The sequence below is a fragment of the Oncorhynchus mykiss genome, chromosome 26, assembly GCF_057628025.1.
Source record: "Oncorhynchus mykiss isolate SJ-2025 chromosome 26, ASM5762802v1, whole genome shotgun sequence".
Lineage (NCBI taxonomy): Eukaryota > Metazoa > Chordata > Actinopteri > Salmoniformes > Salmonidae > Oncorhynchus > Oncorhynchus mykiss.
Window position 1 is genome coordinate 7,318,755 of NC_143047.1, and position 16,108 is coordinate 7,334,862.

At 40.9% G+C, this 16,108-nt stretch overlaps 1 protein-coding gene across 2 annotated transcripts; it reads left to right on the plus strand.

Moving 5' to 3' along the window:
- The first annotated feature begins 2,108 nt into the window (after window positions 1-2,108).
- Window positions 2,109-9,562, plus strand: csrp3 (cysteine and glycine rich protein 3). 2 transcript variants are annotated; one of them, XM_021585754.3, is made up of 6 exons: window positions 2,109-2,248; window positions 3,240-3,371; window positions 5,290-5,461; window positions 5,920-6,049; window positions 6,151-6,244; window positions 9,388-9,562. In XM_021585754.3, the coding sequence occupies exons 2-6, from the start codon at window positions 3,260-3,262 to the stop codon at window positions 9,459-9,461; spliced, it is 582 nt and encodes a 193-aa protein (XP_021441429.1). In that variant the 5' UTR covers window positions 2,109-2,248; window positions 3,240-3,259; the 3' UTR covers window positions 9,462-9,562. The 2 variants fall into 2 exon arrangements, with proteins under 2 accessions (XP_021441429.1, XP_090077911.1); XM_090221785.1 differs by lacking the exon at window positions 3,240-3,371 and having other exon boundaries at window positions 2,110-2,248.
- Window positions 9,563-16,108: the final 6,546 nt, after the last annotated feature.

Consider the following 16,108-nt stretch of genomic DNA (forward strand, 5'->3'; position numbering starts at 1 on the left):
TTAGTCTAGAGTATGAATACATGGTCAACGATATGTTGGTGTCCTATAGCATTAGTCTAGAGTATGAATACATGGTCACCGATATGTTGGTGTCCTATAGCATTAGTCTAGAGTATGAATACATGGTCAACGATATGTTGGTGTCCTATAGCATTAGTCTAGAGTATGAATACATGGTCAACGATATGTTGGTGTCCTATAGCATTAGTCTAGAGTATGAATACATGGTCAACGATATGTTGGTGTCCTATAGCATTAGTCTAGAGTATGAATACATGGTCAACGATATGTTGGTGTCCTATAGCATTAGTCTAGAGTATGAATACATGGTCAACGATATGTTGGTGTCCTATAGCATTAGTCTAGAGTATGAATACATGGTCAACGATATGTTGGTGTCCTATAGCATTAGTCTAGAGTATGAATACATGGTCAACGATATGTTGGTGTCCTATAGCATTAGTCTAGAGTATGAATACATGGTCAACGATATGTTGGTGTCCTATAGCATTAGTCTAGAGTATGAATACATGGTCACCGATATGTTGGTGTCCTATAGCATTAGTCTAGAGTATGAATACATGGTCAACGATATGTTGGTGTCCTATAGCATTAGTCTAGAGTATGAATACATGGTCAACGATATGTTGGTGTCCTATAGCATTAGTCTAGAGTATGAATACATGGTCAACGATATGTTGGTGTCCTATAGCATTAGTCTAGAGTATGAATACATGGTCAACGATATGTTGGTGTCCTATAGCATTAGTCTAGAGTATGAATACATGGTCAACGATATGTTGGTGTCCTATAGCATTAGTCTAGAGTATGAATACATGGTCAACGATATGTTGGTGTCCTATAGCATTAGTCTAGAGTATGAATACATGGTCAACGATATGTTGGTGTCCTATAGCATTAGTCTAGAGTATGAATACATGGTCAACGATATGTTGGTGTCCTATAGCATTAGTCTAGAAAATGAATACATGGTCAACGATATGTTGGTGTCCTATAGCATTAGTCTAGAGTATGAATACATGGTCAACGATATGTTGGTGTCCTATAGCATTAGTCTAGAGTATGAATACATGGTCAACGATATGTTGGTGTCCTATAGCATTAGTCTAGAGTATGAATACATGGTCAACGATATGTTGGTGTCCTATAGCATTAGTCTAGAGTATGAATACATGGTCAACGATATGTTGGTGTCCTATAGCATTAGTCTAGAGTATGAATACATGGTCACCGATATGTTGGTGTCCTATAGCATTAGTCTAGAGTATGAATACATGGTCAACGATATGTTGGTGTCCTATAGCATTAGTCTAGAGTATGAATACATGGTCAACGATATGTTGGTGTCCTATAGCATTAGTCTAGAGTATGAATACATGGTCAACGATATGTTGGTGTCCTATAGCATTAGTCTAGAGTATGAATACATGGTCAACGATATGTTGGTGTCCTATAGCATTAGTCTAGAGTATGAATACATGGTCACCGATATGTTGGTGTCCTATAGCATTAGTCTAGAGTATGAATACATGGTCAACGATATGTTGGTGTCCTATAGCATTAGTCTAGAGTATGAATATGATCAAGGTGGTTTCATATCCAACAGTAAATACAGTACATGCCTTCAATTAAAAACACAAACCCGTCAACATCTATTTTGTTCTGTGTAGACACCCCTCTAAGATCATGTGCCATTCCAGTTACCATCAGCCAGACAATTCCGCTCGGCTACTGTCACCCAGAATCCATTCCAGTTACCATCAGCCAGACAATTCCGCTCGGCTACTGTCACCCAGAATCCATTCCAGTTACCATCAGCCAGACAATTCCACTTGGCTACTGTCACCCAGAATCCATTCCAGTTACCATCAGCCAGACAATTCCGCTCGGCTACTGTCACCCAGAAGTTTCGGGAAATCTCTTATCAATCATGCTTGTGTAAGACCAGGACAAATGGTGAAATCTCCGGGGCCTCAGCTCAGGGCCAGGGGTCTCTGTGGCCTGTGTTCGAGGTGGGGTGGGGGGACTACTGTAGGTCTCGAGTGTTTGTCCGAAGTTATTTTAGGAGGATGTTTTAATTTGAGCGTCACCATTAAACTCTGGGGGATGAGAGAGATGGGCTGTATTTAAGGACTCCCCTCGGTGGTGTTGGGGCGGTCGCACTCAAGATTTGAGACTGAACTGAGGGGGAAGAGAGATTGATGCTGATACATCCAGACTTGTGCAGGTATAGTAGTCAAATGTTTATTATTTGTGAGTGACATGTTTGATATTGATAAATGTAACCGCACACTGGTTGAATCAACGTTTCCACGTCATTTCAATGAAATTACTTTGATCCAACGTGGAATAGAAATGTAATTAACTGGGACCGGCTGTATTAACAGTAAAACCGATATCATATACTGGCCAGTGTCCAATCAGTGCCATACTTTTAGAATATTTGGTCCAAGGGTCCATGGATGAGACTGATGTTGAACTTGATCAAGCTATCTCTAAGTTGAATTGCATAAACATGATTTGAATTCATCCATCGCGACTCACTGGATGTTGGAAATTTCCATGTGAGGTAAGTGTTAGTGACCAGGCTGCGTCAAGCGGTCCAGGGTGGATACTGGCATGTGTTCTTCCATGGTCCAAATGGGCTCTATTCCTGGAGTCTTATCACCACATACCAGCCCTATGATGTGACGGACTACCTCTGAAATGAATGGGTGACAATAGAGGGGAGTCAGGACTGGCTGAGATACCTTATCTCTGCTAGAAGAACAGGCTCGACAACATCACTGTCACTATACTACGATGGGTATCATCAAAGAGAATCCAAATGTAGACATTTACGTTAAAAAAAAAATTCTCTATATAATGTAGTCTGAACCTATTGCAACGCATGCATAACAGCAGGAATTAGGGCTGCATAAATCAGTATTAAAATAACATTATTTTTAAATAATATTTTGGGAAAAAATTATTTTCCACCAAATTAGTGCTTTAGGGCTTTACTACTCCTGAGTAGATAACAATTCTCATCAGCAGAGCGGGAAGACCCCCCAAACCCCGATGACAGCACATCCACCCCTAAACATCTTCCCATATGCTTATTTATTGACCACTATGTCAGGATAAGTCAGAAATACACTGATGGTCTTGAGGCCACCCCAGAGTAGATTCAATCTGCAGCCATCTATTCCTCCATCTAAACACCCCTCTCGATGCAGACTCTCACCCAGAGACAAGTATGCCAAACTGGGGCGGCGGGGCCAAGTGTGCGGCCTGTGAAAAGACTGTGTACCACGCTGAGGAGATCCAATGCAATGGGAGGAGCTTCCACAAGACCTGCTTCATCTGCAGTGAGTTATCCTCAGTCACACACCATGTAGGCCTAGACTGACAGAGAAGACAAACTGATGACACCAAGACTGGTAATAAACTCTGCTTACTTATTCATAAAACCAGGATCTGCTTAAAGAGTCGTTACATGTCATTTCAGCAACCCATGACACCTACCATCTCATATTGTTCTAAAATTGCTTCTGTAGTAGTTAGAAACAGGAAATATTGGCATCCCTGAAACATTATGTTGGAATTGTTGGAACTCAGAGAAATTAAGGTAATTGATTGCACCCAAATTGGCAATTTTAAATGATAGCAAACACAGGAATACAAAGTTGAGAAGATTTGGACAAGCTGGCTTCTGGCTTCTGGCTTCTGGCTTCTGTTTACAGTTATACAGTGGCCATTGAAGATAAGCATCTTATTGCAGTTCAGAAGACTAGCCCTGTCCCACCCTTCATTAGCACAAACAATAATCCTCTTCTTTTGTTTGGCTTTGAGGTTGTCTGTTTACTTCTGCCTGGTCAACCAAACAACCAGAAAACCCTTCACTCCGTAGGCAACCGTAATTAAAGCCAGCCAGTCTAACAGGGTTCTGGTGTTTTTAAGATGACTTTTTACTCTACGATTTGAGCCCTGAATCCGGACACCTCTTACACAGAGAGCCTCTTAGCTTTTGCAGGTTGTATCTTAGCGATAACGGTAGCAGCAAAGAGAGGGTGGAGGTGGAGACCCTATCGGGGAACACAAAATGGACCACCTAAAATGCCCATCTCAAGTAACACGTTTCAATCTCACCTAATTACCCATGAATGGCTGGTCCTGGGCTTTGAACTGGGGGCTGCCAATAGGTAGATAGCACCACTGGGAGCACTAAAAGGCCTTTGTAATTATCTGCAATTGAGGAGGGATCTGCTTCTCCATCTGCTGGGGCTGGCAAATGGGAGAATCTGTTTGTCCACTACAAGCCTCTGCCCTACACAGTGGTGGAAAAATAACCCAATTGTCATACTTGAGTAAAAGTAAAGATACCTTAATAGAAAATGACTCAAGTAAAAGTCACCCAGTAACAATCTACTTGAGTAAAAGTCTAAAAGGATTTGGTTTAAAATATACTTAAGTATCAAAAGTAAATGTCATTACTAAAAGTATAAATCCTTTCAAATTCCTTGTGTTAAGCAAACCAGACAGAAACATTTAAAATAAAATAAAAAATAAATAATAATAATAATAATAGCCAGAGGCACACCAACATTGCAACATAATTTATAAATGAATCATGTGTGTTTAGTGAGTACGCCAGATCAGAGGCAGTAGGGATGACCAGGGATGGTTTCCCGTTGATGTGTGTGAATTGGACCATTTTCCTGTCCTGCTAAGCATTCAAATGGAACGAGTACTTGTGGGTGTCAAGGAAAATGTATGAAGTAAAAAATACATTTAGGAATGTAGTACAATAAAAGAGAAAGTTGTCAAAATGATAAATAGTAAAGTAAAGATCCCCCTAAAAACTACTCAAGTAGTACTTGAAAGTATTTTTACTTAAGTACTTTGCACCACTGGTCCTACACAACCCCTCCAGACTGTAGTCTTCAGAAATAGACCCTGACCAGGGACAGCTGAAAGGGGTGTGTTGATTGACCTGGGTGGGACCATTGCTAGACCCCAGGCACATGCTTCTGCGGCCGAGTAATATGAATAATGCCATTATCCACAGCCTGATATAGTTGCTTAATAGGTATCTGGGCATGAAAAAAATATATTTTGGTATTAAAATAAAGGAACAGAATACTTAAGAGTTTTTGCTGTCCAACCTGACAAAACTGACGAAAGTTTGTCCATAGCTGTCACGGCCACAACATTCTTTCTCCTGTTAACTGTGGCTAAGTATGGACAGTGAGTCAATGTGTTGGTTTGGTTTTCTCTTCACCCCAGTGGCCTGCAGGAAAGGACTGGACAGTACAACAGTCGCAGCGCATGAGTCAGAGATCTACTGCAAGTCCTGCTACGGCAAGAAGTATGGGCCAAAAGGCTACGGGTACGGCCAGGGAGCTGGAGCCCTAAGCTCAGACCCCCCTGGCCATAACCTGGACATGCAATCTCAAGAGTAGGTCCCTCTCGTTATTCTCTCTGACCCCCCCTCCCCCCCACCCACCCCCACCTCTACTCCTCTCTCTTTCACATCTGAACAACCAATTTCAGGACTTGACACAACTAACGTTGAATAAGCGACTTCATTAAAAACGTGGAGATGTCCAAGACACTGCTGTAGTTAAATATCAATGAAAACATACATCAGTCATATTTCCAGTGTCAAAGAGACACACGAATGCAGCTTTCATAAAAAGCTTCCCAGACTTTAAATGTTACCAAGGAAACGAATGCAGCTTTCATAAAAAAGCTTCCCAGACTTTAAATGTTACCAAGGAAACGAATACAGCTTTCATAAAAAGCTTCCCAGACTTGTAAATGTTACCAAGGAAACATTTTAATTGTAAATATGGATGTTCGTCTGTGTCTCTTCAGATATTTATTGTCATTTATCCTTTCCTCTTCATTATGAAGCTCAAAGCCTCGCCCCACATCCACAAACTCCAACTCCAGTAAGTTTGCACATAGGTTTGGAAGTTCAGATCGCTGCCAAAGATGTTCGAAGGCTGTCTACGCAGCAGAGAAGATCATGGGGGCAGGAAAGGTAAGAGTCCTCTATATAAGCCTTGCTTGCACCCTTTAGTCCACAACAATACAACGATCACCTAACTCTGATAGATGGGGTGTATGTGTTTCTTGTTGCAGCCTTGGCATAAAACCTGCTTCCGCTGTTTGCTGTGTGGGAAGAGCCTGGAGTCTACCACAGTGACAGACAAGGATGGGGAACTCTACTGTAAAGGTACATACACACAGGACCAAACAAGCTCCCACCATTTAAGCGCTGTAAAGACCACATAGCTAGCCTGCCATAGAGAGCTCCCTTTGATCAATGATACAGTCAGGCTTCAGTAGAATCTAGTGGCTAAGATGAGGGAGCGAGAGCATGGCCTTATTTATTTGAATGAGTGTGGCCTTATTTATAGTACTGCATATTGGATGACTGTCCTTCATATTCCATTCACCCAGCTCAATGTAACATCGATATGTTTAGGCTACTACATGATGCTCAAATTTTCCTTATACCCATCATACGGTTGCTACAACCTAGCCTATGAATTAAAAAGTTTACAACGTAGGTGCACAGGTCAAGAGAAATTTGAGTAATCACGGTGGCAGACATTGACACATTCAATACCGCCTTAATCACTCTTGCCTGCATCTAGCTGATCTAGGGTGTAATCATTAGACCAACAGTTGCAAACAAGTTTCTTTTGGACAAATTCAGATATGCTTACAGAATCGGTGGAATGAATACACCCCTGATCTAACACAAACACAGTTCACTTTCATAGCAGCCACATACAAACAGCATGATCACTTTGCTCATTGTAATTCCTTCTCATATCTACGAGCTCTCCTCCTCTCACCTTTTCCCTTCGCTTGTGGACTTTAGTGCACAACACATCAGTGAACAAACAAAAAAAAAACGTTCTTCATATGATAACCGCTAACCACAACACACAGCCGACATCGTTGTCACCATATTAATGTCATAGTCAACATATCTAGAACGAATACGTTAATAAACCCGCTACAATCATGCACTACAGTGTAGTCAGCAGCAAGCAGTATAGCAGTTACACCGGCAGCAGTAAATTATTAAAACCAAAAGCTTACCTTGATTTGAAAGAGTTCCAGTGTTGGTTAGCCATAGCCAGCTAGTTAACATAGCATCCCTCTCTGTTTGAGTAGGCTAAACTAGCTAGCTGCATCTGCTAGCTAAGTAAAAAAAAAACACAACTAAATATAGTTCTCTCTTTCTCTTGCTTCTTCATTTTTAAATAAATACATTTGTTCAAAACTGTTCAACTATTGTCTTTCTCTCTCTTTGAATCAACTACTCACATTTTATGCACCGCAGTGCTAGCTATCTGTAGCTTATGCTTTCAGTACTAGATTCATTCTCTGATCCTTTGACTGGGTGGAGAAAAAGTCAGAGTATGCTGCAAGATAGGTTGGAGGACGTCCTCCGGAAGTTGTCATAATTACTGTGTAAGTCCATAGAAGGGGATGAGAACCATGAGCTTCCTAGGTTTTGTGTTAAAGTCAATGTACCCAGAGGAGGACAGAAACTAGCTGTCCTCCGGCTACACCATGGTGCTACCCTACAGAGTGTTGTTGAGGCTACTGCAGGCTTTCATTGCAAAACAATGTCTTTTAATAAATTATTTAGTGATGTGTATATACAGTGGGGAGAACAAGTATTTGATACACTGCCGATTTTGCAGGTTTCCCTACTTACAAAGCATGTAGAGGTCTGTAATTTTTATCATAGGTACATTTCAACTGTGAGTGACGGAATCCAAAAATCCAGAAAATCAAATTGTATGATTTTTAAGCAATTCATGTGCATTTTAATGCATGGCATAAGTATTTGATCACCTACCAACCAGTAAGAATTCCGGCTCTCACAGACCTGTTAGTTTTTCTTTAAGAAGCCCTCCTGTTCTCCACTCATTATCGTTATTAACTGCACCTGTTTGAACTTGTTACCTGTATAAAAGACACCTGTCCATATACTCAATCAAACAGACTCCAACCTCTCCACAATGGCCAAGACCAGAGAGCTGTGTAAGGACATCAGGGGTAAAATTGTAGACCTGCATAAGGCTGGGATGGGCTACAGGACAATAGGCAAGCAGCTTGGTGAGAAGGCAACAACTGTTGGCGCAATTATTATAAAATGGAAGAAGTTCAAGATGACGGTCAATCACCCTCGGTCTGGGGCTCCATGCAAGATCTCACCTCGTGGGGTATCAATGATCATGAGGAAGGTGAGGGATCAGCCCAGAACTACACGGCAGGACCTGGTCAATGACCTGAAGAGAGCTGGGCCTACAGTCTCAAAGAAAACCATTAGTAACACCCTACGCCGTCATGGATTATAATCCTGCAGCGCACGCAAGGTCCCCCTGCTCAAGCCAGCGCATGTCCAGGCCCGTCTGAAGTTTGCCAATGACCATCTGGATGATCCAGAGGAGGAATGGGAGAAGGTCATGTAGTCTGATGAGACAAAAATAGAGCTTTTTGGTCTAAACTCCACTCGCCGTGTTTGGAGGAAGAAGGATGAGTACAACCCCAAGAAAACCATCCCAACCGTGAAGCATGGAGGTGGAGACATCACTCTTTGGGGATGCTTTTTTGCAAAGGGGACGGGATGACTATACCGTATTGAGGCGAGGATGGATGGGGCCATGTATTGCGAGATCTTGGCCAACAACCTCCTTCCCTCAGTAAGAGCATTGAAGATGGGTCGTGGCTGGGTCCGAAACATACAGCCAGGGCAACTAAGGAGTGGCTCCGTTAGAAGCATCTCAAGATCCTGGAGTGGCCTAGCCAGTCTCCAGACCTGAACCCAATAGAACATCTATGGAGGGAGCTGAAAGTCCTGGTCAAGAACTACAGGAAACGTATGATCTCTGTAATTGCAAACAAAGGTTTCTGTACCAAATATTAAGTTCTGCTTTTCTGATGTATCAAATACTTATGTCATGCAATAAAATGCAAATGAATTACTTAAAAATCATACAATGTGATTTTCTGGATTTTTGTTTTAGATTCTGTCTCTCACAGTTTAAGTGTACCTATGATAGAAATTACAGACCTCTACATACTTTGTAAGTAGGAAAACCTGCAAAATCGGCAGTGTATCAAATACTTGTTCTCCCCACTCTATTTAGAGTTTTATCTAAAAAATTAAAACTTTAAATGTTTCACTATCTTAATTTTTATGAAATTCACTGAGGATGATGGTCCTCCCCTTCCTACTCCGAGGAGCCTCCATTGCTAGAAACTCAGTGACTCTCAGTCACCAGGAGCTCAGTATTGTATCTTTCGGTGTTTCATTATTTCTTAGTTGGTTTCTTCCCTCTGTCTTCGCAGTTTGCTACGCCAAGAACTTCGGGCCGAAAGGAAAAGGGCTGGGGAACATGGGAATGGTGGAAGATGGAGAATGAATTCCTTGTAATAGTTTGTGTGTGTTAGTTTTCTTTTCTTCAAATATAGAGCATTTTGAGCACTTATTGAAAATGTGTGTTAATAAAACATTTCACAATTAGCTTGTATACCACATTTCTTAACTTCTTTCTCTTGCCTTACAATTATATAAAAACACTTGACAATAGTAACTACATCACAGCATTTATCAACACAAACGATTGAGAGAGAAATGATGTCTATCTAGCTTGTATCAACTGCACATCCCTTTCTTGTGTTCAAGGCAATGGATGAAACAGCACTGCTTCATTTGCATAAAAAGGACATTGTTGATCTAAGTGTCATCATATCAAAGTGAGCTGTATGCCAAATAACCTGGACCACCACACAGACCTGGGTACAATAGACGGTCGACCTATGGATGGTGTATAGGATGGGTAGACCTCAAATGACACGAATCAATTATAAGCAGATGCTCTTCAAAATATATTGAAACTGACACACAATAGAATATAAGCACACCTCAAAAGAAATAGGAGGCTTCGAAGCAAAAACATTAAGCGTCAAACAAAAGCCAACAAAATATTTAGCTAAAAACATCGCTCCGCATTAAAAACAAATGAGCATGAAAACGAAAACAAAAGAGGGAAGGAAAACATAATTAAGTCATATTTCTATTCTGTGTTAATGTGCTGCCTGGCGAAGACAGCTACACTAACATGCTTCCAGCTGTTTTTTAAATTCATTATTAATAGGATTTCATCTGCGCTCATAAATACGCCCGTGTCATTTAAATTAACAAGGCAACGCTAATTACCAAACACATTTGCGTTAATCTATCCAAACGACTATGTCTTGGTGCCCAAGCGCCAGCTTTTTGTAATTACAAGTACTTAAGCTGCAGGAGGCTGATGAGGGTGTGTGTACATGGATTTTTTTTAATTTTTTTTTTTTACCTGTAATTTATTTTTTGTTGTTGTGTTTATTATGGAACTCCATTAGCTACTCTACTCTTCCTGGGTCCAGGCAAAATTAAGGCAGTTATACATATTTTAAAAACATTACAATCATTACAGAAGTCACAGCATATTAAGTGTGTGACCTCGAGCCCACACGCCACTACCACATATCTACAATGCAGAAATCCATGTGGGTGTGTATAGATGTGTATTTTGCGTATGTTATCATGTGTGTGTATGCATGTGTCTGTGCCTTTGTTTGTGTTACTTCACAGTCCCCGCTGTTCCATAAGGTGTATTTTTACCTGCTTTGAAAATCTGATTCTAGTGCTTGCATCAGTTACCTGATGTGGAATAGAGTTCCATGTAGTTATGGCCCTATGTCGTACTGTGCGCCTCCCATAGTCTGTTCTGAACTTGGGGACTGTGAAGAGACTTCTGGTGGCATGTCTTGTTGGGCATGCAAAGGTGTCCGAGCTGTGTGCTAGTATTTTAAAACAGACAGCTCTTACAAAAACAAGTAATGATGAAGTCAATCTCTCTGCCATGAGATTGACATGCATGTCATTAATGTTAGCTCTCTGTGTACTATTAAGGGCCAGCAGTGCTGCCCTGTTCTGAGCCAACTGCAATTTTCCGAAGTCCCTCTTTGTGGCACCTGACCACACGAATGAACAGTAGCCCAGGTGCGAAGAAAACCAGGGCCTGTAGGACCTGTCTTGTTTATAGTGTTGTTAAGAAGGCAGAGTAGCGCTTTATTATGGACAGACTTCTCGCCATCTTAGCTACTGTTGTTTCAATATGTTTTGACCATGACAGTTTACAGTCCAGCATTACTCTAAACAGTTAGGTCACCTCAACTTGCTCAATTTCCACATGATTAATTAGGAGATGTGCAGTTGAAGCCGGAAGTTTACATACACCTTAGCCAAATACATTTAAACTCAGTTTAACAATTACTGCCATTTAATCAGAGTAAAAAATGTATGTCTTAGGTCAGTTAGGATCACCACTTTATTTTAAGAATGTGAAATGTCAGAATAATAGTAGAGAGAATGATTTATTTCAGCTTTTATTTCTTTCATCACATTCCCAGTGGGTGAGAAGTTTCCATACACTCAATTAGTATTTGGTAGCATTGCCTTGACATTTTTTAACTTGGGTCAAACGTTTCAGGTAGCCTTCCACAAGCTTCCCACAATAAGTTGGGTGAATTTTGGCCCATTCCTTCTGACAGAGCTGTTGTAACTGAGTCAGGTTTGTAGGCCTCTTTGCTCGCACATGCTTTCTCAGGTCTGCCCACAAATTTTCTATGGGTTTGAGGTCAGGCCGTTGTGATGGCCACTCCAGTGCCTTGACTTTGTTGTCCTTAATTATGCCATTTTGCCACAACTTTGGAAGTATGCTTGGGGTCATTGTCCATTTGGAAGACCCATTTGCGACCACGCTTTAACTTCCTGACTGACGTCTTGAGATGTTGCTTCAAATATCCAGATAATTTTCAATTCCTCATGACGCCATCTATTTTGTGAAGTGCACCAGTCCCTCCTGCAGCAAAGCACCCCCACAACATGATGCTGCCTCCCCCGTGCTTCACGGTTGGGATGGTGTTCTTCGGATATAGATACTTTTGTACCTGTTTCCTCCAGCATCTTCACAAGGTCTTTTGCTGTTGTTCTGCGATTGATTTGCACTTTCGCACCAAAGTACGTTCATCTCTAGGAGTCAGAACGCGTCTCCTTCCTGAGCGGTATGACGGCTGCGTGGTCCTATAGTGTTTATACTTGCGTACTATTGTTTGTACAGATGAACGTGGTACCTTCATGTGTTTGGAAATTGCTCCCAAGGATGAACCAGACTTGTGGAGGTCTACAATTTGTTCTTGGCTGATTTCTTTTGATTTTCCCATGATGTCAAGCAAAGAGGCACTGAGTTTGAAGGTAGGCCTTGAAGTACATCCACAGGTACACCTCCAATTGACTCAAATGATGTCAATTAGCCTATCAGAAGCTTTTAAAGTCATGACATAATTTTCTGCAATTACCCAAGCTGTTTAAAGGCACAGTCAACTTAGTGTATGCAAACTTCTGACCCACTGGAATTGTGATACAGTGAATTATAAATCAAATCAAATCAAATTTTATTTGTCACATACACATGGTTAGCAGATGTTAATGCGAGTGTAGCGAAATGCTTGTGCTTCTAGTTCCGACAATGCAGTAATAACCAACAAGTAATCTAACTAACAATTCCAAAACTACTGTCTTGTACACAGTGTGAGGGGATAAAGAATATGTACATAAGGATATATGAATGAGTGATGGTACAGAGCAGCATAGGCAGATACAGTAGATGGTATCGAGTACAGTATATACATATGAGATGAGTATGTAAACAAAGTGGCATAGTTAAAGTGGCTAGTGATACATGTATTACATAAGGATACAGTCGATGATATAGAGTACAGTATATACGTATGCATATGAGATGAATAATGTAGGGTAAGTAACATTATATAAGGTAGCATTGTTTAAAGTGGCTAGTGATATATTTACATCATTTCCCATCAATTTCCATTATTAAAGTGGCTGGAGTTGAGTCAGTGTCAGTGTGTTGGCAGCAGCCACTCAATGTTAGTGGTGGCTGTTTAACAGTCTGATGGCCTTGAGATAGAAGCTGTTTTTCAGTCTCTCGGTCCCAGCTTTGATGCACCTGTACTGACCTCGCCTTCTGGATGATAGCGGGGTGAACAGGCAGTGGCTCGGGTGGTTGATGTCCTTGATGATCTTTATGGCCTTCCTGTGACATCGGGTGGTGTAGGTGTCCTGGAGGGCAGGTAGTTTGCCCCCGGTGATGCGTTGTGCAGACCTCACCACCCTCTGGAGAGCCTTACGGTTGAGGGCGGAGCAGTTGCCGTACCAGGCGGTGATACAGCCCGCCAGGATGCTCTCGATTGTGCATCTGTAGAAGTTTGTGAGTGCTTTTGGTGACAAGCCGAATTTCTTCAGCCTCCTGAGGTTGAAGAGGCGCTGCTGCGCCTTCTTCACAATGCTGTCTGTGTGAGTGGACCAATTCAGTTTGTCTGTGATGTGTACGCCGAGGAACTTAAAACTTGCTACCCTCTCCACTACTGTTCCATCGATGTGGATAGGGGGGTGTTCCCTCTGCTGTATAAGTGAAATAAACAATTGTTGGGAAAATGACTTGTGTCATGCACAAAGTTGATGTCCTAACCGATTTACCAAAATTATAGTTTGTCAACAAGAAATTTGTGGAGTTTTAATTGCTCCAACCTAAGTGCATGTAAACTTCTGACTTCAACTGTAGCTGAGGTTTAGTGAATGATTTGTCCCAAATACAATGCTTTTCATTTTGGAAATATTTAGTACTGACTTATTCCTTGTTACCCATTTCAAAACTAACTGCAGCTCTTTGTTAAGTGTTGTAGTCATTTCAGTATACTGTAGTAGTTCACGTGTGGCCTTACTCAAAGCATGTCATTAGTAAAGATTTTTTTTTAAATCAAGGGTCCTAAACAGCTACCCTCGGGAATTCCTGCTTCTGCCTGGATTATGTTTGAGAGGATTGCATTAAAGAACACCCTCTGTGTTCTGTTAGAAAAGTAGCTCTTTATCCACATTATAACAGGGGGTGCAAAGCCATAACACACACGTTTTTCCAGCAGCAGACTGATCGATAACGTCAAAAGATGCACTGAAGTCTAACAAGACAGCCCCACAATCATTTTATCATCAATTTCTCTCAGCTAATCATCAGTCATTTGTGTAAGTGCTGTGCTTGTTGAATGTCCTTCCCTATTAGCGTGCCGAAAGTCTGCTGTCAATTTGTTTACTGTAAAATAGCATTGTATCTGGTCAAAAACCATTTTTTCCAGAATTTTACTAAGAGTTGGTAACAGACTGATTGGTCGGCTATTTGAGCCAGTAAAGGGGGTTTTACTATTATTGGGTAGCGGAATGACTTTAGCTTCCCTCCAGGCCTGAGGGCACACACTTTCTAGTAGGTTTAAATTAAAGATGTGGCAAATAGCAGTGGCAATATCGTCTGCTATTATACTCAATCATTTTCCATCCAGATTGTCAGACTGGACAACAATTTTTTCACCTCTTCCACACTGACTTTACAGAATTCAAAAGTACAATTCTTATCTTTCCTAATTTGGTCTGATACACTTGGATGTGTAGCGTCAGTGTTTGTTGCTGGCATGTCATCCCTAAGTTTGCTTATCTTGCCAATGAAAAAAAATAATTCAAGTAGCTGGCTCACTGATATTGCCATCTGATTCAATGAGTGATGGAGCCGAGTTGGCTTTTTACCCAAAATGTCATTTAAGGTGCACCAAAGCGTTTTACTATCATTCTTTATATCACTTCTATTTGTTTCATAGTATAGTTTATTTTTTATTTAGCTTACTCACAATTTCTTAATTTGCAGTAATTTTGCCAATCAGTTGGGCTGCCAGACTTAATTGCCATACCTTTTGCCTCATCCCTCAACCATACAATTTTTCAATTCCTCATCAATCCAAGGGGATTTAACAGTCATTTTCTTAATGGGGGCTTACTAGTAACTGGAATAATTCATTTCATAAATGTGTCAAGTGCAGCGTCTGGTTGCGCCTCATTACACACCACAAGACCAGCAAATATTCTTTAAATCAACAACATATGAACCACTGCAAAACTTCTTGTATGACCTCTTATACACTATAAAGAAATTATGTCTTGAATGGTGTCTTTCTTTGGCTTCAATTAAAAGAGGTCTCGGTATGCCTCATTTGTTTCATTAAAATGTCTCCAGTGGTCTGGATAAAAAAGTCAATTGGGAGCCTGATTTAGGACAGGATTACCCCCAATATGAATACCAACTTATCAATTATAACAAAAGGTAAACAAGAGGATCATTAGGTTTACCATGTCTTCACTGGGCTATGCAAGATCGATTGAAACATGAAGATGCCAATCTCTCCCGAAACAGTCGTGAGCTTTGATTTATGTACCCACAGAGTATCTAAACTCAAAAGGCTTTGACACCATCGTAAAAAAAATTAAAAAATAAAATAAAATAACTTGCGTGGCTTTGTTGGAACATCCAGTGCAGTGAGTTACAATGGCACATTACTTCACATGGTAATGCAGAAAACAAAAACAACAAAAAGCAACATAGCTTGGATGCTTAATGTCACTGCAAAAAAAAAATGAAGTGTCCAGTGTCATTAAAGTCACACCCTGTAAGATGCGCATACCATCAGTGTGGCTTCAAACACAAATGAAAACAATGAATCAAATGCATACCGGAACATTTTCACAAGAAAATATCACTTGATTTCTAGCTGTGGGAACGATATTCCATGAGAACACAACTTGTCTCAGCATGACTTGTGGGAACGATATTCCATGAGAACACAACTTGTCTCAGCATGACTTGTGGGAACGATATTCCATGAGAACACAACTTGTCTCAGCATGACTTGTGGGAACGATATTCCATGAGAACACAACTTGTCTCAGCATGACTTGTGGGAACGATATTCCATGAGAACACAACTTGTCTCAGCATGACTTGTGGGAACGATATTCCATGAGAACACAACTTGTCTCAGCATGACTTGTGGGAACGATATTCCATGAGAACACAACTTGTCTCAGCATGACTTGTGGGAACGATATTCCATGAGAACACAACTT